The sequence below is a fragment of the Triticum urartu genome, chromosome 1 (assembly GCF_003073215.2).
Source record: "Triticum urartu cultivar G1812 chromosome 1, Tu2.1, whole genome shotgun sequence".
Taxonomy (NCBI): Eukaryota; Viridiplantae; Streptophyta; class Magnoliopsida; order Poales; family Poaceae; genus Triticum; species Triticum urartu.
In genome coordinates this window covers 472,772,972-472,799,473 of record NC_053022.1, presented here as the reverse complement: position 1 = coordinate 472,799,473, position 26,502 = coordinate 472,772,972, and the positions used below count along the sequence as shown (strand labels likewise).

General features: G+C 49.5%; 1 protein-coding gene across 1 annotated transcript; it reads left to right on the top strand.

The window, feature by feature from the left end:
- Nucleotides 1–11,833: 11,833 nt before the first annotated feature.
- On the top strand, nucleotides 11,834–15,393 carry LOC125520155 (coronatine-insensitive protein homolog 1b). The gene is made up of 3 exons (XM_048684991.1): nucleotides 11,834–12,554; nucleotides 13,826–14,288; nucleotides 14,380–15,393. The coding sequence occupies exons 1-3, from the start codon at nucleotides 12,046–12,048 to the stop codon at nucleotides 15,184–15,186; spliced, it is 1,779 nt and encodes a 592-aa protein (XP_048540948.1). The 5' UTR covers nucleotides 11,834–12,045; the 3' UTR covers nucleotides 15,187–15,393.
- The last annotated feature ends 11,109 nt before the right edge of the window (nucleotides 15,394–26,502 follow it).

Sequence of the window (26,502 nt, the reverse complement as noted above, 5' to 3'; positions counted from 1 at the left end):
GAATCGCCATAATTGGAGTGGCATTTATCTAATTTGTTTTTGAGACGAAAGCAGGGTGTCAACTGGGCTGTGCGGGACACTCTGGCCTGTCTAGACAACCTTTTCTTTTATATTTACCATAGACCAGCACAGTAGTTTTTTTTCTTTCTGAAAATGGCTAGCCCAGTTCTTTTGTGATTTGTCAAGTAAGTCGCTTTATCAGGCCTGTTGGGCTGCAAATCTTTCAAGATGAGGAGAGCTTCATTCGGCTGGCCGAGAAAATGGCCTATCAGTAATGAGAAATGGGCTGTACATTTTTAAAACACATCAAACCGGCAATTATTTTCAAATATTTTTTTCCATTTCGAGATTTTAAATTACATTGATTTTTATGCATGAACAATTTATTGGATTTTATATTGATATACATTTATTCTTAAAATCAGTCTGAATGTGACTCGGAATTTCGGGATTGAAAACAATTCAGACAGCACCGACATATGCAAAATTTCGTATAATTTTTTAACCATGGCCATAATATGGGCTGTAATACTAACATAAAGAATATGGGCCAAAAAAAACTCGTAAGAATTAGCAAATAGGCTGTAAATTATTTGAAATAATAACAGATGGGTTGTATGCTATTTTCCACAGATTTAAGACTTTCTACAGATGGCCTGTATACTGTTGGATGTCCATCCAACGGCCGCCGTGATTCTTCAATCTCTGCTCTTCCTGCTCCAGCCGCTCAAATAAGCGCCGGCGGGACTGCCTGCTCCCTCCTCCCCGCGGCCGGCTATGCTGCCGTGCAGGCCTCACCGCCCCACCGTACTCTCATCGCTGGCCTAGCCATCCCTCTACTCACCAACACCTGCTGTTATTCTCCGGCGACGGCAGACGAACCAGTAAACCCTCGTTCAGTCATACTCCCCTCCGCGTGGGAAACAAAAACAACGGCCGAGTCTTCCGTTCCTCCGTGTCGTTCCCTTCCTAGGCCTCGCCGTCGTCCACCGCCCTGGTGCTCTCGGCGTGGCGTGGTCAGCGTGGTTAAGGACCGACATGCATCTGAAGTGGACTGTACGTGGAGAGGCTGACAACTGGGTCCACGGTCACACGCAAGGAAATGTCTCCTTATTACGCGCAAAATAATGATTTCCTCCACCTGACATATGGGACCCACCGAAACGGCCTCTGTATTTCGCGAAAAAAACGTTACCGTCACTGACAGCTCGGACCCACCAGCTATATCTTCGCACGCAAGGAAGTGCCTCTTTATTACGCACAAAAAAAATAAATACCCCCCTGCTAGGTGGGACCTAGTATAGTGGGCCTACTAAGTTGACGGGGACGAAGGGCTTTGTCAACTTAGTCAATATGCATGATTTTAGCTCGACTGACCGTACGATGTCCATCCAACAGTCGTAGTGCTTCTTCAACCTCTGGTCTTTTTGTTACAGCCACCCAAAGCAGCGCTGATCGTCCACCTGCTCCTGCCTCCTATGGCCGGCTGTGCTGCCGCGGAGGCCTCACCGCCCCCATACTACTCCCACCACTGGCCAGGCCATCCCTCCACTCCACTCATCCACACCCTCTATTATTCTGCGGCGACGGCAGCGCAGCCGAACCAGTGAACCCTCGTACTCCTCTCCGCGTGGGCATCCACTGCCGCGTCTTCCCTGGCTCCGCGTCGTCCCCGTCCTAGGCCTCGTCGTCATCCACCGCTGTGGTGCTGTCGGCGCGGCATGGTCAATGTGGTCAACGACCGAATTCCATCGAAAGAATACTGTACGTGGAGAGGCTGACAGCTGGGTCCAAGGCCGCAGCAAGGAAGTGCCCTCTTTATTACGTGCAAAATAATTATTCCTCCACCTGACAGCGGGGACCCACCGGACGGGCCACCGTATTTCACGAAAAAAACGTTTGCCCCTGACTGCTGGGACCCACCAACTACATCTTCGCACGTAAGGAAGTGCCTGACAGTCAGGACTCACCTGGTCGAAGCGTACGTAGCGTTGTCATTCTGGTCGCGAACGTGTATGTACATATATATTGGTGGATGTAGAGGCGCGCACATGTCGTAGTAGAGGCGCGCACGTAGCATGTACACGTACGTACAGCAGCCAGGGTGCAAGAAAGAAAATACGGCCACGTATGTGTACATACGGGCGGGGTCTCGAACGCCTATTCGCGCAAACGTACGTCCAGGACTCGTGTACATGGCTGGGTCAGAATGGAGAAACAACGTCGTCGTCGTGTTCATGGGGAGGCAACAGAATGCGTCGTGTTCATGGGGAGGCAACGGAATGCGTCGTGTTCATCGGGAGGGCTTGGACGGAACAGGCGATGGAAACGAGGCCTGGCGTACCGCAGAACGGAGGAAACGGCCTTGTGTTCGACCGGCCACGTTCGAAACGGGATCCTGTTCATCAGGAGGGGTCTGGTGTACCGCAAAACGGAGGAAACAGACCTCCTACGGTCGAAACGGGGGCCCTGTTCATCGGGAGGGGTGTGGCGTACCGCAAAATGGAGGAAACGGTCTTGTGTTGGAGCGCTACGGTCGAAATGGGGGTCCTGTTCATCGGGAGGGGTGTGGCGTACCGCAAAACGGGACTCCACGGGATACTGTTCATCTCCACCATCGACCCCCTCCAGCCTCCACGAGCTACTGTTCATCCACCGTCGACCTCCTCCAGCCTCCACCTGCGACTGTTCATCCACGGGCTCCTGTTCATCCAGCCTCCACCGCGCGCTACTCCACCGGCTACTGTTCAACCAGCCCTCTCCACGGGCTCCTGTTCAACCACCCCTCCACGGGCTACTGTTCATCCTGCCCTCCACCGTCTACTGTTCATCATGCCCTCCATGGGGTGGTCCTGTCATCCAGCCCTCCACGGGGTCCTGTTAATCCAGCCCCAACCGGCTCGATCGATCGGGGTCCTGTTCATCCAGAGGCAACACCACGGGGTCCTATTCATCCACCCCCACCGGGAACTGTTCATCCAACCCTCCCGGCAACGCTCACTGTTCATCCAGAGGCAGCATCGATCGGCTTCAGTTAGCAGCAGTAGCGAAGGAATCACTTGATCGAGTTCAGTTAACAGCCATCGATCGATCGCTCGGGTTCAGTAACGCGTAGCCTGCAGTGCAATCGCTCGGGTTCAGTTAGAGCCCAACGCCTCGCTCGGGTTCAGTTAGAGCCAACGCCTCGCACACACGCACGTACGTGTACGAGAGAAACGCGCATCGCTCGGCCCCCGACCTCCCACCGTAACCGGGAACTCCCCGAAATTTTCCTCCCCCTCGCTTCTACCACGGGTTTTTTCCGTCATGGACGGCCCAAAGAATGTCATGCAGCTGCGTCTCCGGCCCGCCCAGGACGAAAAGCCCATTTTCTGTCATGATTTTTTGTCATAGAAGTAGGAGCCCACCACATCTATGATGATACCGGCTTTTGTCACAATTATCGTCATATGTATGACAGAAAAAAAATTCGTTCGGCCCAAAATGTCACGGATGTGTCTTTTTTTTTATAGTGCATCAAGCAAGCGCCATTAAGTGTCACATGTCGGAGGAGCGCTTCAAAAGGAACCATTAGGTGACCATTGTCACCATCAGGCCACAAGCCAGTAGAAATCCAAACCTCTGATCGCCAGTAGCGCACGCCGCAACGTGAGGGGAGCGGATGCATGGAGGTGAGAGGGGCCAAGGGTGATAACAACTAGGGTTCACCCGTGCCGCCCCAAGAGGGATGTGTTCGATGTGCCTATTTTAGCACCAATAAAATAAAACATTGTAAGAAACCAAATGGTGATACTTATTTTCTTTGGGTGCCTACGTCCTCATCGAAAATCTAAAACTATGTGATCTGGGGGGAGACTTGACTACTTCAGAGACACCAAACCAATTGACTGGTCGTTCGGGCATGCAAAATTTGGAACCTCTGAAAGAGACAAATGAAGTAAGGTTATGACTAGGACTTCAGGGTCCATGAAAGAACAACAGAATAAAAAATTAGCACGAGAAAAAGAAGGGTCCCTTTCAAGAGCGAAATGTGAAATTTGTCAAGTAACGTACTACAGTAATTTGACTCTATAAACTTAAAATAAGATACAGCAATGCTGCCAAGAAAGTCTAAACTGAAGCTATAGCTAAAACTCTCGTAGCATGCTATGTCGTTCTCTGCTGGAGTAGATGGCACGCCATTTTTTATCTTCTCCAAGCAAAGGAGTTGCTTAGGGCATCTTCAAGACAGACTTGTAAACCTTCAACCGTTCGGATCACGCTATCCGAACCATGAAAGTCATTTGACGCGATCCTGTATCGGTTCGCGAGGCGGTCCGGACATGATTTCTTCCCCCAAACCGAAAACAAACGTGGGGGCTTTGCGGGAGTCCGGCCCGATCCCAAGCCTGCTTCTGACTGCCCTGACCCACCAAGTCCCCCCTTCCTTTCCCATGCGCGTTCCCTCCCGGCGCCAGCTGTCCGCATTCATGACACAGTAGAACGCGTCGCTCAACATTGAAGACAGCTCAGGCAGACGTGACCTCTTACTGCCTTTGCCATTGAAGCGGCGCGCTAGCCGAGGGCGCCGCCCGCAACGTGTCTTTGGTGTCCGTGCCTGTTCAATGCCGGAGACGTGTGACTGGACGGGATGGAACGGATATCTACCACGCCCGTTCAATGCAGCTGTCCGTATGTATGCCGGCATTAACAAGGCTCGCCGCCCGAGAAACCCACTCAAACGCCGCACATTGACGCACCCGAACGCCTCGCCTCATTGGAATCCGCTATATAAAGGCGGTCACACCCGGCTAACTCCACACCACCACACAAGCCCCATCCCATCCCCTCCCTTGCACTGCACCTGCCATGACTGCGCGCGGCGAAGCTCTACGGGAGAGACTTTCCACGGAGATGAAGCACGTCGTGGCCGTCTTTGTCGTCGCCTGGCAGAGTAGTCGTGCCAACTGGATCGAGGCCGGCTTGTCAGCTAGCTCGCCCGAGGTCTCCAACGACGAGGATGAGACCATGATGGAGACGGGCTCCAACCACACCGCCCTGGCTCCCGCACCTCATGTGCACGCCGGCTTCATGGACCAGACGCATGTGCACTACAAACGCCGCCATGGTGGAGGTGCAGCCTGCACCGGTGCTTTTGTCGGTGTTCCGGCAGGCACAGGAGGAACATCGGTACAACATGTTCCTCCTGGAGCAGCACTGACTGGCGGAGGGTCAGATCTATGATGAGCGGGCGAGCGAGGAGGCTGTGGCGGCCAGGGCCGCGGCGAACCCCAACTTCGTCGCGGAGCAGCGTGCCATCTACGATGTTGTCCGCGCTTAAGCTGCCGCTCGCCAAGAAGCAGCCGCTGAGGAGGCGCGGTTGAAGGCAATCACAGACGGGAACAACGCCAGCTGCGCCTCCTACGCGTCGCCGACGAACCATCGGGCGACCCGAGGGGACAAGGACAGCGCCGGCGCCACTGTTTCATCGTGGACCTCCTGTCCACTAGCGACAGACAGGTCACAGACTCCTCCGAGGATGAGTAGGCCACGGGAGGCAGCAGGGCCCGATATCCCATATGGGATGGTCCGTCTCACATGTTCTACACTTCCTCGTCGTAGACACACCTTCACTTCGTCGGTCTAATCGCCGGTGCTCATGGAGACGGCGGATGAAGGACGACACGGACTTGGACGTAGGGCGCCGGCACCGTTGGATATGTTTAGGGCGTTTTTTTCGTTCTAGATGTTCGAATGTAATGAAATCTGTCGTGTTTGTATGAAATCCGTCATGTTTGTATGAAATCAGGCCGAGTTTGCATGAATTTCATCTGTTTTGTTGAAAAGTTGTTTGAAATGTATGCGGGTAGCGTTGGATGTCGTCTTCCCGCGTCCGTGTCCGCGAGGAAATTTTTTGGGTTGCCATTGAAGATGCCCTTAGAGTATGTACAAGTGGTCCCTTAAATCCTCCTCAAACGTTTATGTACACGCTCTGTCAGTGCCTGGATATGAGAGAATAAAAATGTGACCAACTGAATCCCACATATCATTGCTACACGCTTGAGCTGTCCATAAACCCTTGTAGACATACCATATATGAGGAGGATATGAGGACTTGAGGACGCACCTGATCAGTCCGGCACATAGGACCCACCCTAGACCGTATCTTTTCTTTTTTATTATATTTCTTTTCTTTCTCTTTTTTTATCTTTATTAAATCAAATGCATATGACCGGACATATAAAGAAGAAAATAAAGAGCATGTCTACATGCACGAACAAACACAAGGACTCAAAACGAACACGTCTCGACACTGACCGGGCATGCCCACAAAGATTTAAAGGGCCAAATTTGTCAAGTCCGTTTATAAAGGGTCATATCTAAAAAAAATTAAACTAGAATCAGACCTTGAATAGGTTTCAGAAAAAGGTCAAAACATGAAAATTAGCCGGAGGGAGAAATTCCGATGCAGGTAGCGGAAGTGAAAATACGGTGGTGTCACTCACGCCCGGGCCCAGCTGAAAGTGACAGAACGGCGTGGACCACACTGTGATCCAGGTGCACCTAAATCTGTAGTGCATGTCGGCCTGGATAGATTCTCTTGAGATCCGGCTCCGGCGCACCACACCCGGCAGCAGAACCCATGTACAGTACTACTACCACTACTGCGTCCAGGTTCACTCAATTAAACCGGAGACTACGCAAAACCTACGGCAGTCCATCTCCATTTGGCAGAACAATACTGTACGAGCACTGTAGTACAAAATCATCATCCTGTGCTCACTTCCAAATTTTACACCTGGGGACTCACTGCTCCCGATTCCACAACGGCTTAAACCACAACAGAAATCGTACCTCGCACTTTCCATCACACCCCGCAGGTGAAAATGTTTGTAGTTTTGCCTCTTGGCGTCAGGTAAGACGCTGGTGGAGAGCAATGATGTGTACCCATCGCATTGGTTGAGCATTTCCCGTCCATTTTTCTATCATCAGCTTTTGGCGCTCGGCACATGACGCCTTTATGCAAGTTGCAGCTGCCGGCACCTTAAATGGAACATGGACTTATTATCATCACCTCTCCTGTGTTTTTCTTGAGAAATATTATCATCTTCTCGGTTCTGGTTAAAGGGTGGCCCACCCCCTAATGATCGCAGCCAAGTAGGTAAGTACACACTGTGTGATCCAAAACAAAAAGCAGGAGGCATCATCACGGGGAAAATCTCGCCACGGTGTGATCATGGCATCAGGCAACAGGGGAGGGAGGGAGGGATGGAGGGAGGGAGAAGGACCGGAGATGACTGCGTCACGGTGAGAGTGAGAAAGGGATGCATTAACCGAGAGCGGGAAAGCATTTTTATATGCGGTGATGACACGAACGATGGAGGTCCGGTCCGGATGCCCACTACCGATGAATGCCTAGATTAGATTTAGATGCATCCCCTTTGTGTGTGCACTTTGCAGCTCCACCCACCAAATTAATCCCGTCAGCTTGTTTGCCCAAGAGAAAACTAAGAAATGTACGGCCACCCGCTACACGCACCCAGCTACGTTGTACTAGTAAGGAGTTCAATTCCTTGCTAAAAAAGGGAGTTCAATTCCTGCAAAAAATAAGTGATAAGGAGTTCAACGTTTTTTTTGGTGAGAAATTCTGTGTTGTTGTCACAGAAGAAGAAAAAAACTGAAGGTATGCGTATGTGCGTTCATAGGATGAGTGTATGTGCATATGAATAAACGTCTGTGTGTCTGTACTGTGTTAAAGAAATAGAATACGCCCGAGCTAAAAGCAAAAAAGTTAAAATAAAATTGTCCATATAACAACATGGATAAACTATTCTCGCGCAACATGTTATGTCACTGGTAATTGCACCGTGCTTGAAATTGTTGGTTAAATAAGGAATATAGGATGAATTCTTAAAAAAATTGTAAGAAACCAACCCCTAAAAGGCGACACGGGCGAATCCTCTAACGTTGTCGCTACCAACCCCTACTCTCCATCTCTTCCTTGCCACCGGCGGCTGGCAGTGGGCCATTTCCACTCGTGTGGGTGTTCCAAATCTCGCGCTGGTCGGCTTGCCATCGTGGATCTCGCCGCGCCGCTTGGGGTGTGCCCCGTGCTCCCAAGACCGGCGTGCTCTGCAGTTGGCTCCTGCAGCCCCCCATCCATGGGCTCCTCGCCTTGGATCGCTGGACTGGTGCTCGGTACATGGCTACATATCCAATGCTGCGACCTCCTGTGGTTCCTTTCCGTCGCCCTTGGCATGCCAAGGTTCTAGGGCCGCAGTCTTGGGTTGACCCAACGCAGTTTGGAGGTAGTGATCCAAATCCAGTCGGTCGGGTGGTGGTGGTTGCACACTGTGTTGCAGTGACCTTCAGTTCCACGACAACGGTGGTCATCGAAAGATATTCAAGAGGGTTCATCTCTCCAGATCTGGTGTTTTACTTTGACAGTGAGATGCAAACTGTGGACTACGGCTTGTCGCGGAGGGATGGTTCTGCAGTGGCGGCGATCACACATCGCATGTAGCTGCCGGGATCACGAAAAAGTGGTGGCGATAATGCATGAGTGACTTTGATGGTGGTGCTACTCGAGCACCCAATCTAGAGCTCTAGAGTGAAAGCCTAGGTCTAAGTCGAGTTGGTTATACCTGGCAATGGCAAAAAATCTTATAGCGTTACCTTATTGAGGGCATTGCTCAGATATGTTCGGTCTGATTCTTTAGGGTCAAAACCTAGATTCTGACATTTGTTTTTCGATCTAGTGACGACGACTCTTGAGCGCCGCTCCCTTCCTGAAGGCATTGTTGGTGAAGAACATTGTCGTTTTGTGGTGACATGAGATGGTTGGTGCAGATATGGCCGTTGCCGCAGTTTGGCGCTTATGGATCAGATTGCTTTGGGCCTTCTTCATTTTCTTTTCTCGTCGATGCATAACTTTGGTCTTATGACTTTGCTAGCTGTTAGCGTGTTTGTGTGTGTTGGTGTTCGCTGTGTGGATCCTAACTATGCAGGTGTGTGCTTATAGTGTTTGTATCCTTTTGATGCCCCATTTTAAGCAAATAAAATCCACCATTTGTCGAATAAGATAGGAAGATATAAGACAGAACAAACGACTAAGAGTCTAGGCCGTGTTTGGTAGTTTTTTTGAGTATTTGGAGAATACTATTTTTTTTAGAAATCACAGTTTTAGAAAAATTTGAGGCATTTGACACCAATTAAACACTACTTCTATAAACTATAGTATCCCGAACACCATGCTTTTTTTTTTGTATCTGAGAAAGAGGCCTCAACCTCCATTTTGTAAACGAAGTTAGAAAAGCCAGGGTATATAAAAAAACTGGAGTATTCTGTTCAAGCATTGGAATAACGAGGTTTTAGATTACTACAGTTTTGTAAAAACTTGTTGCCAAACTAAGCCTAAAGTGAATAAACATAGTATTCACCAGCATCTAGGTATTTCTTAAAATGTTCAGTACTACCGTCGAGGATTCCGCAAACTAAAGATAAGCATGGACATTTTTTATTTTAAAAATAAATAATAAAATTAATATTTTGCGTCAGAGCTTGGAGTCTATTTTACATGTGTCAATTAGGGCTTGTTCGGACTTTCTATAAGACGATGGCTACATGTTAAGACAATGCATACCGTCCCCTCATAAAAAAACATGTTGCATACATAGTTCATTATAAACTTACATATGTCATGCCTTTCAAGCTTTATCATAAAAAGAACAAGTAAAGAAACACATATTTGTGAGGTATTGTCTAATTAGATCATGCAAGAACACTTTTACGTCTACGTTTTTTCCTAAGGTAAGAATTCAATTAACCGGTGCCAGAAGGACAACACTACGAGAGTAGAACCAAGGAACAATAAAAACCAAATCCATATACCATTTCTAGGTAAATTTAAAATCAAGAGATGCCACTTGATTTTGGTTCCATCTGTCTACGTCATAATATAAAAACACATTATTTAACAATGCCTACAATTTTCTACATGTAAATATCGTTATGTGCTACTAGGGTTGCATCATTTCATCTCCAAATGTCTAAGAAGATAACATCGGCGTCTTGTTTTTCTTATAACAACCCTATCATACTGTCACAACTGAACCAAAACAACATGACACGTGGACATTTTGTATTTGAACTATAAACAAGAAAATAAAATATGTCTCTCTAGAGCTTGAAGTCTATTTTCTTAAGATACATCACGGCTTGTTTGAACTTTCTATACACGGCCATGACTAGAAGTTAAGATGTTGCACAAATCATTCATGAAAAAGTTTAGCTCTTATTGCAATACCCATCATAATCTATCTTTTCATGAAGTTACACTTGTCATGCATTTCAGGCTTGTAATAGAAATATGAGTAAATCGGTAGACCTATCTGTAAGACATGGCCTAATTGATCACTCCATGCAAAATGTTACTCCCTCCGATCCAAAAAAGTGGCATGATTTAGTTCAAATTTGAACTAAAACCACAACATTTATTTTGGATCGAAGGGAATACATATTTTGTGTACATTGATAGCTACATGATGTTATGCATCTTTCATGGTCTTATTAGAAAACTTTCAAGTAGTTGAAAATGATAACCGTGTGCTTTCTTGGGCTACAGGTGCCATCAGGGGCATAGCCAGGCCCCGGCTACTAGGGCCATGGCCTTGGGCATGGCTCTACAATCCTTCGTAAACTGTACCTATTTTTGACACTGTAGCTACGAGGGTTGGCCCGAGGCGTAGCCCAGCCCTGGCAACGCCACTGGGTGTCATACATTTAAACTATAAATGAAACAAATATATCTATATCTCGAGAGCTTGGAGTCTATTTTCGTATGACACACTAGGACTCATTTGAACTTTCTACACATATCCATGGCTAGCTGTAATACGCCGCTTTAAATCTTTCATGCAAAAGGTTAGTTTAGAGAATAACATATTTTGTCGTAGTTACAGTTGTCATGTGTTTTAGCTTAGCATAAAAGTATGAGTAAAAACAAAACACCTATCTGTCAAGTGTTGTCTAGTTCAATCACGCTGTCTGCGGCACATGTTATGCTATTCATGTATATTGATAAGTGCATGTTGTAAAGTTACCAACCGTATACAGAAAAACTCCATACTAAAAACACTCAAGTAGATGAAAATGATGACCCTAGACTATCTTTACCTTGCAATTATAGGTGTCATACATTTAAAGAAATTAAACTACACAATTGTGATCGAGCCAAATATACTTCAAGCGAAGTTATAACACTACAATGGTTACATTTTTTCCTGTCAGGATGAGAATAGAATTAATCGATGCTAAAACGACCTCTCCCTCCGTTCACAAATATAACATGTTTTAAATATTTTTTTAAATCAAATGTATATAGACATATTTGATGTATTTGTTCATCCATTCCGGTCCGTATGTAGTCCACATTGAAATATCCAAACCATTTTAGCACCAAATTATGAATGGAGGGAGCGGTGCATTTTTGGGGATAAAAGTTAAACAAGGATAAAAGCAATTGACGTTAAAACCCTACCACTTTTCGGCGGTAAATCTAGGATCAAGAGACGCCACTGAGCTCCGCGCTACTGGAAAGGTGCAAGGCTCATGACAATGATCGACATCAACTAACTCTCACGTGGCGCAGCTGCTATCGCAGCCCCCCTTCTTCAAGGCCACCATCATCGCGGGGTAGCCGAGACCTGACCAGCCGGCGACAGGGGGCGCCCCACCCTGCGGTGTTGCGGGGTGTGTCAGCGTGTGTGCCCGGAGCAATTCCCCGCCGGACCCCGAGCCGACGTGGCGCGGCTGGATCGCGCAGAAGTAAGCTTCCCTTTCGCCAATCCACATCCCCCAAGTCCTCCCCACACTCCTCCCTCCCTCCCTCCCTCCAATAATTCTCTTCTCTCCTCCTCCTCTCCGCCCCCGCACCACCACCATCGGAGAAAAGCCAGCGGGAAGCGGGGAGGGAAATCAATCCCCATGCCCCCGCCCCTCCTCGCCGGACCAGATCCCCGGCGGGCCGGCGCGGAGCCGTAGGCGGGGACCGGCCCGGCCCGGCCGATGGGCGGGGAGGCCCCGGAGCCGCGGCGGCTCAGCCGCGCGCTCAGCCTGGACGGCAGCGGCGTCCCGGAGGAGGCGCTGCACCTGGTGCTCGGCTACGTGGACGACCCGCGCGACCGCGAGGCGGCCTCGCTGGCCTGCCGCCGCTGGCACCACATCGACGCGCTCACGCGGAAGCACGTCACCGTGCCCTTCTGCTACGCCGTGTCCCCGGCGCGCCTGCTCGCGCGCTTCCCGCGCCTCGAGTCGCTCGGGGTCAAGGGCAAGCCCCGCGCCGCCATGTACGGCCTCATCCCCGACGACTGGGGCGCCTACGCCCGCCCCTGGGTCGCCCAGCTCGCCGCCCCGCTCGAGTGCCTCAAGGCGCTCCACCTGCGCCGCATGGTCGTCACCGACGACGACCTCGCCGCCCTCGTCCGCGCCCGCGGCCACATGCTGCAGGAGCTCAAGCTCGACAAGTGCTCCGGCTTCTCCACCGACGCCCTCCGCCTCGTCGCCCGCTCCTGCAGGTACTGCCGCAACTTCTCTCGATTCGCTATCTTCTATCGCGCTCTGATCTGCGAGTGGGAGAAGTAACAGGCCCGAATTGGGCTTCGCCAGGCAGGGATACAGTGACTGGATGCAGAATCCAGCGGCCGCTTAGTTGATGTCCCGAAGTAGCAGGGGCAATGATAGAGCACCGGGCTAAATATCCATTTCCCTAAGTAGAAACTTGTTCTACGGCGGGGCAATGTTTACCCAAAGCAGCTCGAGATCTGGACGCCCATTATACGGCCCGTACTCTGCTAGCATGAACGATGATGGTGCGACCATAGCAAAGCAGAATTCATTGCCCCTGCTTACAGTTACTCCATTGGTAATTTGCATGGCTGGCGTTCGTTGCCTTGTAAGCGTAGCGTATCTACCTTGTGCCTTTTGCTTCCTTCATAATTTGATTGATTGAACGCCCTGCATTCCGGTTGTTGATGATGTTGCATAAGAGTCCATTTCACAGCATTTATTACCCCAAGCAATTTGCAAGAGGTCACCGAATCTGGCAGGAACAAAGTGTGAGGTAGCCGGATGCCAAAGCAATAGTGATTGACTTGACCAAAGCTCGCTCGTCTTTTACTGGAATCGTACCGTTGTAGTACGGAATTAATATTCAAGTTGTTTCTGTTACTACCAGTGTCAGGGTGACCATGTTTATATGCCTTTCTCAGTTCCTTTTTCAAATTTGCTCTAGTTTGATAATCCTGAGGAGGGAGCTTTGGATACGTTCTATGAAAGAACTAGTGTTACAAAATGTAAATATACAATAAATCTGGTTGTTATTCGTTACTGAGTGTATTCTGAACGAACCAATTGAAGTAAGCAAATTAAACAAAACAGCTATTTAAGGTTGTGCCACCATGTTAACCCATTTTGACATATTGAGTACGTACTAAAAGGTCATCTAAATGAACCCCAAACTTAGTAAGCTACAAATGCTTCGAATGTTTCATACATGCCACTGCAAAGAGCAGAGTGGCTTCACTCTGAAGACTACCAAGTACCCAGCTGCTTAACAAAAACAACCTGGGCTCTAGAATATGCTAATTTACTTTTGTATTTATCTAAGAGAGTAATACATTTTTTACTTAATAAGTAATATTAACTGTGGTACATTTATAGTCCGTCTTCATTTGTTTCTCTTTGTTGCACTCCTTTATTGCATGACCACCCTGTTTTTGCTTATTTTGGTGCATTGTTAGTATCATGATAAAATCACTGCACTAACGTGTTGCACGAAATTGAGCAGATCACTGAGAACTCTGTTTCTGGAAGAATGTACAATTACTGATAATGGCACCGAATGGCTCCATGACCTTGCTGCCAACAATCCTGTTCTGGTGACCTTGAACTTCTACTTGACTTACCTCAGAGTGGAGCCAGCTGACCTCGAGCTTCTCGCCAAGAATTGCAAGTCACTAATTTCGTTGAAGATTAGCGACTGTGACCTTTCAGATTTGATTGGATTTTTCCAAATAGCTACATCTTTGCAAGAATTTGCTGGAGCGGAAATCAGTGAGCAAAAGTATGGAAATGTTAAGCTTCCTTCCAAGCTTTGCTCCTTCGGACTCACCTTCATGGGGACAAATGAGATGCACATAATCTTTCCTTTTTCTGCTGTACTCAAGAAGCTGGATTTGCTGTACAGTTTCCTCACCACTGAAGATCATTGCCAGCTCATTGCAAAATGTCCAAACCTACTCGTTCTTGCGGTAATGGCGGTGCTTGTACATTACTACATTATGAAGGTATTCAACTACCGATCTTTTTCATTGTAACTAATATCCTAAATGTGATTTACAGGTGAGGAATGTGATTGGAGATAGAGGATTGGGGGTTGTCGGAGACACATGCAAGAAGCTACAAAGGCTCAGAGTTGAGCGAGGGGAAGATGATCCTGGCATGCAAGAAGAGGAAGGCGGAGTTTCCCAAGTAGGCCTAACAGCGATAGCCGTAGGCTGCCGTGAACTGGAAAACATAGCTGCCTATGTGTCCGATATCACAAATGGAGCCCTGGAATCCATCGGAACGTTCTGCAAAAACCTCCATGACTTTCGCCTTGTCCTGCTCGACAGACAAGAGACGATAACAGAATTGCCGCTGGATAACGGTGCCCGCGCGCTGCTGAGGGGCTGCACCAAGCTTCGGAGGTTCGCTCTGTACCTGAGACCAGGGGGGCTTTCAGATGTAGGCCTCGGCTACATCGGGCAGCACAGCGGAACCATCCAGTACATGCTTCTGGGTAACGTCGGGCAAACGGATGGTGGGTTGATCAGTTTCGCAGCCGGGTGCCGGAACCTGCGGAAGCTTGAACTGAGGAGCTGCTGCTTCAGCGAGCGGGCTCTGGCCCTCGCCATACGGCAAATGCCTTCCCTGAGGTACGTGTGGGTGCAGGGGTACAGGGCCTCTCAGACCGGCCGCGACCTCATGCTCATGGCGCGGCCCTTCTGGAACATCGAGTTCACGCCTCCCAGCACGGAGACCGCGGGCCGGGTGATGGAAGACGGGGAGCCCTGCGTTGACAGGCAAGCTCAGGTGCTGGCGTACTACTCCCTCTCTGGGAAGAGGTCCGACTACCCGCAGTCTGTTGTTCCTCTGTATCCTGTGTGAGTGTAAATACATTAAGCCGGTATGGTGTCTCTCTGGGACGGCCCCTGGCTGGCTGGCCCTCTGCGCTTCTCGGGCAATAAGGATGTTTGTATGTGGGTATTGTATGGGTCTGGATCTGGTAGATTTTCTAGCTGCTGTGTACTGGAATAAGCGCATTGGTATTTTTGCCTGGTACTCCTATCTAATCCTAGGAAGATGTATACTACAGTACTAAGGACCATTGTGCGAGTGCAACTGTGACACCATTGCGCTTGCTTCGCAGGCATAAGCTGCCTGGTTTTCGCGGCCTGCGCAAGATTTTCTCTGTTGTACTACATGTAGATGCTCCGCCACGTTTGGCTTCGCTGCCGGTGAGCCGGCGAGGTTTCGGTTCGGTAGTTCTACGCCAAGCATTGTATAATGTAACTAGAGCTGCCGTGGCTTTGGCATCACTAAGCGAAAAACGCGACAGCGATCCAGGACCGGCGGATGAACTATGCAGCAGCAAGAAGCCACAGTTCTGTGATTGATCAGTAGTAGCTTAGCCCAGGAAACAAGCTAGTTTTGGCAGGTAGCACGTGACGGTGACAAGGATGCCCTCGTCGGCATCGCCCAAAACTCTAACGTATGTATCCACGTAATGCACGCACCACATGGATATGGTCGGCGTCTTCGCGTGCTCCAAAGATAGAAGAATATCTATCCGGATCAGAAACAAGAGAAAAGAATGCAACTGCATCTACCAGTCCGGGGCCATGTTACTGCTGATTCTACCGGCGCAAATCAAGAGGGTAGATGCCTTTCATCAAACGCACCATGTGACTTAGAGTAAATCCAACGCGCCAACCTAGATTGTCCATGTGTGTCTGTTTATGTCCAAAAGGATAAAAACACCGGCTCAATGTGCTGACCCAAATCCAAAAGCCGTCTGCTAATTATTCGTCTGGACGCATTTGTAGCTTAAATTTGCGTCTGATTTGCGTCCGTGTGAAAATGAGACGGACGTGCCGCGTGTCCGCTCGGTGGCTAATTTTTTAATAATACATTTTTTAATTTTCAGAAATAATACACCGTTTTGATATTTTTGACAAATAATATGGCATCATCTTCCTGGAGAATGACTGGACCTAATCGTCTTCTTGGAGGATGACTGGACCTAATCATCTTCCTAGAGGACGATTAGGGTCCAGTCGTCCACCATGAAGCTGACTGGGCAATCGTCTATAGGGTTGGGCACCAGACGTCTTGCAGGAAGATGATAAGTTGCAGTCGTCTTGCAAGAAGATTATTAGTTGCAGTCGTCCACAAGAAAGATTATTATTACTAATCGTCCATCAGGAAGATGATTAGTTCCAGTCGTCAACCAGGAAGATGATTAGTTCCAACCGCATACATAGGTAGCATACGCACGTCTCTCGCGTACATAGATAGATATAGTGGCAGACAAGCATCAGCCACGTCGTCCGGCACGTCATGGAGGTGGTGTAGGCGGCGTCGGCCACAGATACATGTGGGGTGCCCGAACGTTACGGGGAGGAAGCTCAGACCATGCCTGGTCATGCCGTGTTTCCCGTGTGGGAGGTGGTGCAGGAGTCATATATGTCCATCCACTCGTTGTGCTGCGACAAGAAATCCTGTCTGTTATGCCCACTTTCATGGTCACTATCCCACCCGGATTCGGACATAGACGCGTCATGTCCATACGGCTGATATCCGTAGGACCCTGTTCGATGGACGAACATAAGTAATGATGAAATACATAGGCCCAATTGATATTCACAAGAATAAATATGAAGAAACATACCTGTATGCGGAGGTCGTGGCCGAAACACGTAGGCAGACGTGGGATCCGGCCGGTGCTGCCACGCCGAACTACCGGCCTGGTCAGGAGGTGGTGGCCTGGCCGTCCACTGCTCTGCTAGACGTGGACGCGGATCATGTCGGTGATGTGTGGGTTCGAGCTGACCAGTCGAGTGACGCGACGGCTGCTGGTGCTTGGAGTGGCGGGGGGGGGGGGGGGGGGGGGGGGGGGGGGTGCTGGTGAAGTACGTCCGAAGTGCGTGTGCACGTAATAGCCCGATACACAGATCGTACTTTCTCCTTAATGCGCGACATCCATGTCTGGACCTGAGCCCGAGGAAGCATTAGAGGTGCAGACGACAGTGAACGCTGAAAGGTGGACACCTCCTCGCCAAGTCCGCGAGTCAACTCAGCCTAAAATTGTGAGGACGATTATTACGTGCGGACGACAAAGTATGTATGGACTACTTGCATTATATGAATAGAATATATCTTACCGCTTGTTGCCTAGAGCCCGAAGTATCATAGCTCGGGTACATATCCGCCGTATTAGGGGCAGGTATCTCATCTAGGTGATTGTGATGAACGATGCATAACCGTGTTCCGGTCATGTACCGTTGCAGATAGAGATTGAATTCGTCCATATCAAAGTTGTGATTCTCGTGCCACAAATGTGTGCTCGCAGTCTCCCATTGTGTAACGTACGGCTGAACCCTATGTAGCCACTCAGTAGCAGTCCTGTTGATCCCCTTCTTTGTGATCCTAAAATTTTGGTGTTCGTTGAATAATTAACTAACAGCTTAACTATGGACAATTTTGAAGGACATTGCAATATTAATAACTAGACAGTACCTGTGGATGTCTCTGTGCAGCGGGGCCTCTATAGGGGGAGGTGTCTCCAATTGCAGAAGACCAAATTGCCTCATAACCCTCTATTGGGCCATCTCCTCGACGAAGACATCGAAGATGATCTTCGATTTCGTCATCCAATAATCAGCATCTCTTGTGCATAGCACGGACAAACCACCGGGGTATCTTGCATCTATGGCTTCTTGCGTGTACGACTGCCAAATCACCCAAGTGTACGCATCAAACTGCACGTTTAATGCCGTGTAAGCTTGTCTGGTCTGATCAGCAGCAAAGCGTCTCTGCAGAAAACAAAAGTTAGATTGAACCCTAGTGTACAAAACGAACAAAACTTAGATTGTGACATACCCTGCGACGTGTCCAACTCAGACCAAAGGTAGGCATCGAACATGATATCCATAGGCTCATCAACACGTACGTCTGGCCGTCCTACGGAGAACCTCTCCCACGACCATAGTTGCGGAAATAGAGGGCATCCAAGAAGGGCGAACATGGGTGATGTAAGCTGGCAGGCGTTGCACATAGCTCGGTATGTATACGCTAAGATAGCCTAACCCCAACTCCTCTGTGTGATCTGATTCGGCATCTCAGCGCTCGTGATCTCAAGTGCAATAGGGATGTAGCTCGCGCTAATAGTGCTGACATGGTTCTCTGTGAACATCACCTTGCCGAGAAGCCACAGTATATATGCCTCCAGACTTCTAGTGATCTATGTCGCATTCAACGGGACCCTTGGATACCCCGGGAACGTTTGGATCTGTTTTGAGCAAAGAGAGTATTAGTACATAGCAAAGGTATGTTCTATAAGAACAGTTGCAAGACAAATGAAACTTAAGCGGCAGGGGAACTAACCTGGAAATGGAGCAACCATTCATACTTAGGTCCGTGATTATCCGATGTCAGTGTCGGAGCTCGGTCATAAATACCCGTGAAACACTGTGCAATACCAAGCTGCCAATCATCCGGTGCCTCCAACGGTCCTATGGCGTGACTTGCCAACGGTAGGAGCCATCTCTCCCCAGCGGAAGTGAAACGTGTGGGTCACGGGTCTCCACCGGTCCACTAAGCATGTGAGCAAAGAGGCGTCGATGGCGAGGCGTTTGGAGGTCTGCGTGGACTCAACCAGACGCGCGAAAGGTAAAATACTAGCCCATTTCAACCTGCATGTGAGGACAAATCATTAGGTGTGTCTCATCCATATATTCTTGAAGGAAATAAGTAAAGCACGTCCGCTGAACCCATCCCTCGTGTATTTTCCAATCTTCCTTTTGAGTGCGAGTGACCAACGCATCAAGCTTGCGCTCAGAACCTATCGCAGCACGATGCTTTCTATCAATGTCCGCACTAAGAAACCCCATTCCCGCCATTCCTGCATATACAAATTTCAAACATAGTGTCAAACTTAATACAAATTTCAAACATAGTGCCAGACTTAATACAAATTTCAAACGTAGTGCCAGACTTAATACAAATTTCAAACGTAGTGCTAGACTTAATACAATTTTCAAACATAGTGCCAGACTTAATACAAATTTCAAACGTAGTGCCAGACTTAACATAAATTTCAAACATAGTGCGAGAATTAATACAAATTGCAAAGATAGTGCCACACTTAATACAAATTTATAACTTAGTGCCTAGCTTCTGCCTCGACCTCTTCCTCCTCTTGCTCTTGCTCCTCGTCCCCGGTTCCCTCGTCCACGCCCAGTGACGAAAGTGGGACAATTAGTGTCCCTATGGCAAAATTCATTGCATAGAATACATTGCACAGTGGCACCTCCCGCTTCAGATTCATCCATATCATGCCGGATGCGCCGACATTGTCGCCTACCTCTACTTGTACGCATATTCTCTGGGTCTGGAATGTGCCGCCTTTCAACAGGATTAACGGTGTTGAAGTTACCCATTGAGCGAAATCCCAGCAATTCACCTGCCCAGGCATTGAGGACAGACTCTTTTAGAAAATATGGAGACACGAACGATATTGCGTCCATTCCAAACTGCCCGCAAGCAACAAGTACATGGGAGCATGGTAGGTGAAGCAACTTTGGTTTGTTGCATGTGCACTCACACGTTGGCCATACATCATTTCCAATTTTGACCTCATGCGTCCTTAGCTCATTTGCACAACCGAATTTGTTGTTAGCTAAGCGGACCTCAAACCTTCTTTCTTGATTACCAATGGGGACTACAATGTGTGACCTAGTTTTTTGAATCTTTTCTTCCATGTACTTCATAATTCTTTCATAGTAACGTGTGCTTGGGTTGTTCAAGATATGATGCTCTGCTTTTTGACGTCTATCTCTAAAAATACTTCACGGTGGCATAGAAAATACTCTCAACGATGGCTGTAAGTGGCAATGCCCTGTTTCCTTTGAGGACAAAGTTGTATGTTTCTGTGAGATTGGTATTCATGACACCATACCTTGCTCCATGTGTGTCATACAACAAAGACCACCTCTCCAGAGGCTCATGCTCTATCCACTGCTCGAAGGTTTTAATGGACCTCCTGAGCCTTTTCCTAGTACCAGGTGGGTCAAATACTAGCAAGTCACAAAGCCCAACAGGCTCCTCCTCCACAGCCGCTATTCTAGTTGCTAACTGTGCTGCTACTGCTTCCACATGTGCTCTGACAGCTGCATCTCTTGAAGCTTTCCTGTCCCTAACGTGTCTCTGCGTGCACACATTAAGTCTCACGTATCAAATTGTACTTCCATAGCTGGTTCTGTTTACAGAGTTTTTTGAACAAATTCATCAGGTTCTTATTTCTGAACTGAGAGAAGAAATTAGCCCCCAAATGGCGCATGCACCAACGGCTCTGCAAGTCCTGCCATGGAGTTTGTTCCTCAGGACTAGGGTTTGTCAGTGTCTTTATCGCACTGAGTATACCTGCATGCCTGTCATGAAGGATGCAGACATTGGGCTTATCCTTCACAACCGCTACTTTCAATTTCCTGAAGAACCATGTCCAACTTTCAATGTTCTCACTCTCCATAAATGCAAAAGCGAGTGGTACTACTTGATTTTGTCCGTCTTAACCAATGGCTGTCAGGATCTGACCCTTTTACTTGCCAGTGAGAAAATTGCCATCTACACATATGACCGGTCGACAATGCCTAAAGGCTTCGATGCATACACCAAAAGAGAAGAACAGTCAATGCAGCACCCTCACAGTTGGGAACTCTGGCATGAAGAGGTCTTGGATGTCGACATACGTGCCAGGATTGCGGGCCTGCAGTGTCTGGAGGAGCTAGACAACAGAGTCATATGCATCGAAAAAACAACCAAATCTGGTCTCAAGCGCCCTATGCTTAGCCCTCCAAGCCTTGCCATAAGAAACTCTGTATTTGAACCCGACAAATACTTTTGTCTGGATAGCCTTAACTTCCATCGCTTTGCACTCCACTATCTCGCTGTAAAGCAACCGAGCAATAAGCGTGGATGAAAGGTTGGCATGATCTTGAGGGATGCAGGGAATAAGACATGTGTGATGAACCGGGTCACTGATCACCCAACTTGTGCCATACTTAGGGAGATAGCACTACAAAAAAATACACTTCCGTGATGATACGTGTTTGTCATAGTAGGTCGCGTTTTCTGTCATGCATGTACATCCATGACGATTTTATGACAGAATCAAGATAGTCATACCTGTGCTGTCGTAGAAGTGTTCCATGACATTACCAAAATTATCATCACGGAAGTGTCCACTTCCATGACGATAAATCGCGCGTCACAGAAGTGCTTTCGTCAAGGGTGACCGACACGTGGCATCCACCGCAACGGAATGTCGTTAAGCTATCGGGTCGGGTTTTGGATCCGATAACCCGTTAACAGCCCCGACCAATGGGGATTTTCCACGTGTAAAATCATCATTGGCTGGAGGAAACACGTGTCGGCTCATCGCTGGGACAGATGTCATCCACTCATTGGACAGAAGGCGCCTATGATACGTCGACACATGGCACGGCCCAACAGAGGCCCATTCCTATGAAAAGGCCGGCCCATTTGACTTGGTCAAAAGGTGGCGGGCCGGCCCATGGAAAGCCTGTTAATGGCCTGTTCGCATATAGCCCATTTACAACTCGCTAACCCAAGGCCCGTTACGCCCTATTTGAATTAGGCCCAATAGCGTCATCTGGGCCATCCAATATGATTCCAGCCCATTTTCACTTCTGGACCATGTATGGCCCATGACATCTTTCGGCCCATATGAGGCCCTATGTAACTCTTGGCCTATTAACGGCCTGTGGTGAAACTGGCCCGTAATGAACAGTGTATCAATTTACACCCATTAACGGCCCGTGGTGAAACTGGCCCGTTGTCGGTGTCAAAACCGGCGGATCTCGGGTAGGGGGTCCCGAACTGTGCGTCTAGGCCGGATGGTAACAGGAGGCAGGGGACACGGAGTTTTACCCAGGTTCGGGCCCTCTTGATGGAGGTAAAACCCTACGTCCTGCTTGATTAATATTGATGATATGGGTAGTACAAGAGTAGATCTACCACGAGATCAGAGAGGCTAAACCCTAGAAGCTAGCCTATGGTATGATTGTATGTTGTGATTGTTGTCCTACGGACTAAAACCCTTCGGTTTATATAGACATCGGAGAGGGTTAGGGTTACACAAGGTCGGTTACAAAGGAGGAGATATCCATATACGTATTGCCTAGCTTGCCTTCCACGCCAAGCAGAGTCCCATCCGGACACGAGACGAAGTCTTCAATCTTGTATCTTCATAGTTTAACAGTCCGGCCAATGGAGATAGTCTGGCTGTCCGGAGACCCCCTAATCCAGGACTCCCTCAGTAGCCCCTGAACCAGGCTTCAATGACGATGAGTCCAGCGCGCAGTATTGTCTTCGGCATTGCAAGGCGGGTTCCTTCTCCGAATACACCACAGAAGAATTTGAATACGAGGATAGTGTCCAACCCTGCAAAATAAGTTCCACATTCCACCGTAGAGAGAATAATATTTTCGCAGATCTAATTTGCTGGCTTGTTTTGGCAGCACGACGTTATGTCATGGCCCGGTGATTATTCGAACCGTTTCGTTTAACCAGCCCCGCACATAACGCGAGGCAGTTTTTCGACACGTCTTGTCAAAGCAGAGATCGTATCCCCTTATTACGGGATTCTCATCAATACGGGCATGGGTAACCCAACCGCGCCATCAATTGCGGCGCTTGGGGGATAAGCGAGTTTTACCAGGCAAGTGGGGACGCTTAGTTTCGTCCGCCCATATAAAGGGATAAGGATTCACCTTTCTAGCCACGCCTTCTTCCTCCTTTGCTCATCCGTTCTCACACACTCGCGCTCCAGCGCCCAAGTCCGCACTTCCACCTCAACCTTCTCCAACCATGTCTGGAGCGGGAGGCAAGTGGATGGTCTCCTCCGTCATGGAGGGAGACATCAAGAAACTGAGGAGAGCCGGATACCTTCCCGATGACATCGCGCACTGGCTCCCAGATGAGGGGCAGCTCATCCCCACCCCCAGGCCGCATGAGAGGGTGGTATTCCTCACCCATTCCCTCCGTGGACTGGGATTCCCTCTCCATCCCTTTGTCCAGGGGCTCATGTTTTATTACGGCCTGGATTTCCACGATCTGGCCCCGAACTTCATCCTCAACATCTCGGCGTTTATCGTCGTGTGCGAGGCCTTCCTCCGCATCAAGCCCCACTTCGGCTTATGGCTGAAGACCTTCAATGTCAATCCAAAGGTGTGGGCGGCCGCCAGGCGGAATGCGGAGGCGCCATGGTGGGAAAGATGCCCAACATAACATGGCTCGAGGGATCCTTTGTGGAAAGCATAAAGGGGTGGCAATCGGGGTGGTTCTATATCACCGAGCCGCGCGATCCCGCATGGGTAGCGGCCCCCGAGTTCCGATCTGGCTTCCCCATGCGGCTCACCTCCTGGAAAGAGAAGGGCCTGTCCTGGGGTAATTCGAAAGACCTGACCGGACTCCAAACATGTATTCAAAACATGGTGGACAAGAAGCTCAAGCTTGTCAACATAGTCCAGGTTATGCTCATCCGCCGGATACTCCCGTGCCAACAACGAGAGTTTACCTTGTGGGAGTTCAATCCGGCACAGCACCGGACTCTGAACAGGTTCTTCGACACGGCTCATGAAGACTCCTGGAGGGTGCTGTTCAAAAGTGCCGAGGTCCCTCCCCCTATTACTGAGGATCGCGGATTCAGCGCGAAGCGCCAAGCCAGTGCGGTAAGCTGCTTTACCTTTCACAGGATACTTATTTTTATATAGATTGACTCTATGCGGGATCTAAACTCCCGTACCTTTAACAGGACTAGCAGAAGATGGCCGGACAGATCGATTGTCCGGCTCCTTTGCCCGAAGGCCCCGCAAACGCTCTTCTGGCGAAGATGTTGACTCCGGCCCCTTATAAGGTGCCGGAGAAGACCAAGAAGGCCAAGGGAGCTCGAAAGAGTTCCCGACGCCAGGCGTCGTCGGACTCACCATCCGATGACTCTGCGGCACACTCTTCCCCTGAAGACGAGGAAGAGGAAGAAGAAGATGCTCCCCCACCGACTGGGGGAGACAGAAAAAGGAAGGCCGCCCCAACTGGGGGGGGGCGAAGGGTCCAAGAAGGGAAGGACTCTCCTTCCAGACAGCTCCACCACCGCCGAGGAAGGCGAAGACGAGTGGTTGCCCAGGGCCAAGCCCCAGGGGAGATCGTAAGTATTCGGATACCAAAGTAACCCGTAAGATTCCTTAGTTGCACTGCTTTCTCTAATCGCCAAACATAATTACGCAGGCCGCCACGAGCCAACATCGAGGTATCATCGGACGGCTCCCTGAGCTCGTCGGACATGGATAGCGATCCAGTCCCGATCGCCACCTCCCCTCATCCTGCCGACGACGCCGAGGTGTTGTCTCAAGAGGCTCCGGATCGAGGGGAGACAGTCCCGGAGGCGCCTCAAGGCGGCCTTCCGGACTCCGGGAGCCGAGGGGACGGGGCCCCCGAGAGCTCCGAGTTCGGCCCTCAGCCAAACACCGCGCCGGACCCTCCAGCGGTTCCGAGCTCGGGCAGGCGGCCTCCTTCCAAGAGGGGCAAAACGCCTGTGCCGGTGACCTCTGTCCATCTAGAGGCGCCGGACAACCTGCTGGAAGCGCTTCGCAGCGCTTTCATCGACGAGGAGCACCGCACCATCATGAGTGCGGTGATCCAGAAGGTTCAGTCCGCCAAGAGCGGATTGACTGAAGCCTGTGCTAGCCTTCTAACAGGCTTCGAGGTAAGTGTTTTAAAATGTAGTAGAAATATTACCGCATAGACAGTAGCCCCTGATGCTTTGTTCGGTGTTCACAAAGAAAAGCCAAACATAGGATTAAATAATATCGCAAGAGTCTAATATAAGTATGTCAATATGCATATGCAGGCTTCGCTCCTGGCGTCCGCCGCACTAACTGCGGAGGTCGCCGTACTGAAGCAGGACCTCGATGGGTCCAAGAAGGAGCTCGAGGAGAACAAGGGTAAGTAATACCCCTTCTATAGATATGTATATAAAAAAGACGCAATTGCAGAATGACAGGATCATTGTATGTTTGCCAGGGGCCACGACTGAGGTGGCGACCCTGAAGCAAGCGCTGACCAAGGCCGAAGATACAACGGCCAAGGAGCGCATCGAGCGAGAAAAGCACGAGGCTCGGGTGGGCGAGGTACAGCAAGAGCTCTAGGCTCTCGTGACGAAGCATGAGGCGTTGGAGCTTGACTTGAAGACGCGAGAGTCTGAGCTTGCTGCAGCCCATGAGAGCGCAAAGAGTGCCAAGGCCAAGGCCCAGAAGGCCCTTCAGGAGATCGACGCGATGAAGAAGATAGCGGCGGGTAAGGCTTTCTATATGCAAAGCAAGCATGTAAAAGTAATTACCGATTACTTACCCGGATCCGGAGCTCTTCAGGAGCATTCACAGATTTGCCCCACAGTGTGTCCGATGCCGCACAATTTTACCAAGCCGAGGACGGAAGCTCGACGAAGAAGCTGTTCTGGTCTCAGTATGCTGAGGCCGAACATCCGGTGCCGATGAGCGACCAGCTGAAGCAGATGGTCGAGCTACATAAGGCGGCCGATCAGGCCATGAAGGGCTTTATAGTCCGGCTGTGGCCTGGCGACGCCCTTCCGAACAGCTTCTTCGGCCTGGCGAGGCGGCTTGTGGATGCTTGCCCACGGCTGGAGGTCGTCAAGCGATCTGTCTGCATTGAAGGTGCATGCCGGGATTTCGCCCGTGTGAAATTGCAGTGGGTCAAGCTAGACGCCGTGAAGCTGATCAAGGAGGGGCTGCCGGAGGGCAAGGAGCACCGCCACCCCGAGATGTACTACGAGGGTGTTCTGCCGGGTGCCCGTCTTATCGTGGATGAGTGTTCAAAAGATGTAGTATTTGAATGAGACTTGCTCGTTTTATCCTGTATTTATGAAAACTTGTTTCATATGCGCTATGCAACGCTTGTTTGAATTTAAAATATTACCTTCTGTTTGGCCGTTTATCCAATCTGAGAGATGGCTAGTCCTCGGCTTCTGCCCCCATGCCACGAGTGCTGGGGTGTTCGGGATAAACTTGGGCACTCTTGTTCCTATATTTGGGTCCTTCGAGGGAGGTGCTCAGCACAACGAACAAGGCAACCAGACTAATAATGCTTTATCACTCTCACTTAGCCATA

Excerpts from the sequence above, each read along its gene's own strand:
- LOC125520155 (XM_048684991.1), top strand. The coding sequence starts at position 12,046 with ATGGGCGGGGAGGCCCCGGAGCCGCGGCGGCTCAGCCGCGCGCTCAGC. Across the intron at positions 12,555-13,825 it reads CTCGTCGCCCGCTCCTGCAG|ATCACTGAGAACTCTGTTTC; the intron begins GTACTGCCGCAA and ends GAAATTGAGCAG. Across the intron at positions 14,289-14,379 it reads CAAACCTACTCGTTCTTGCG|GTGAGGAATGTGATTGGAGA; the intron begins GTAATGGCGGTG and ends TGTGATTTACAG.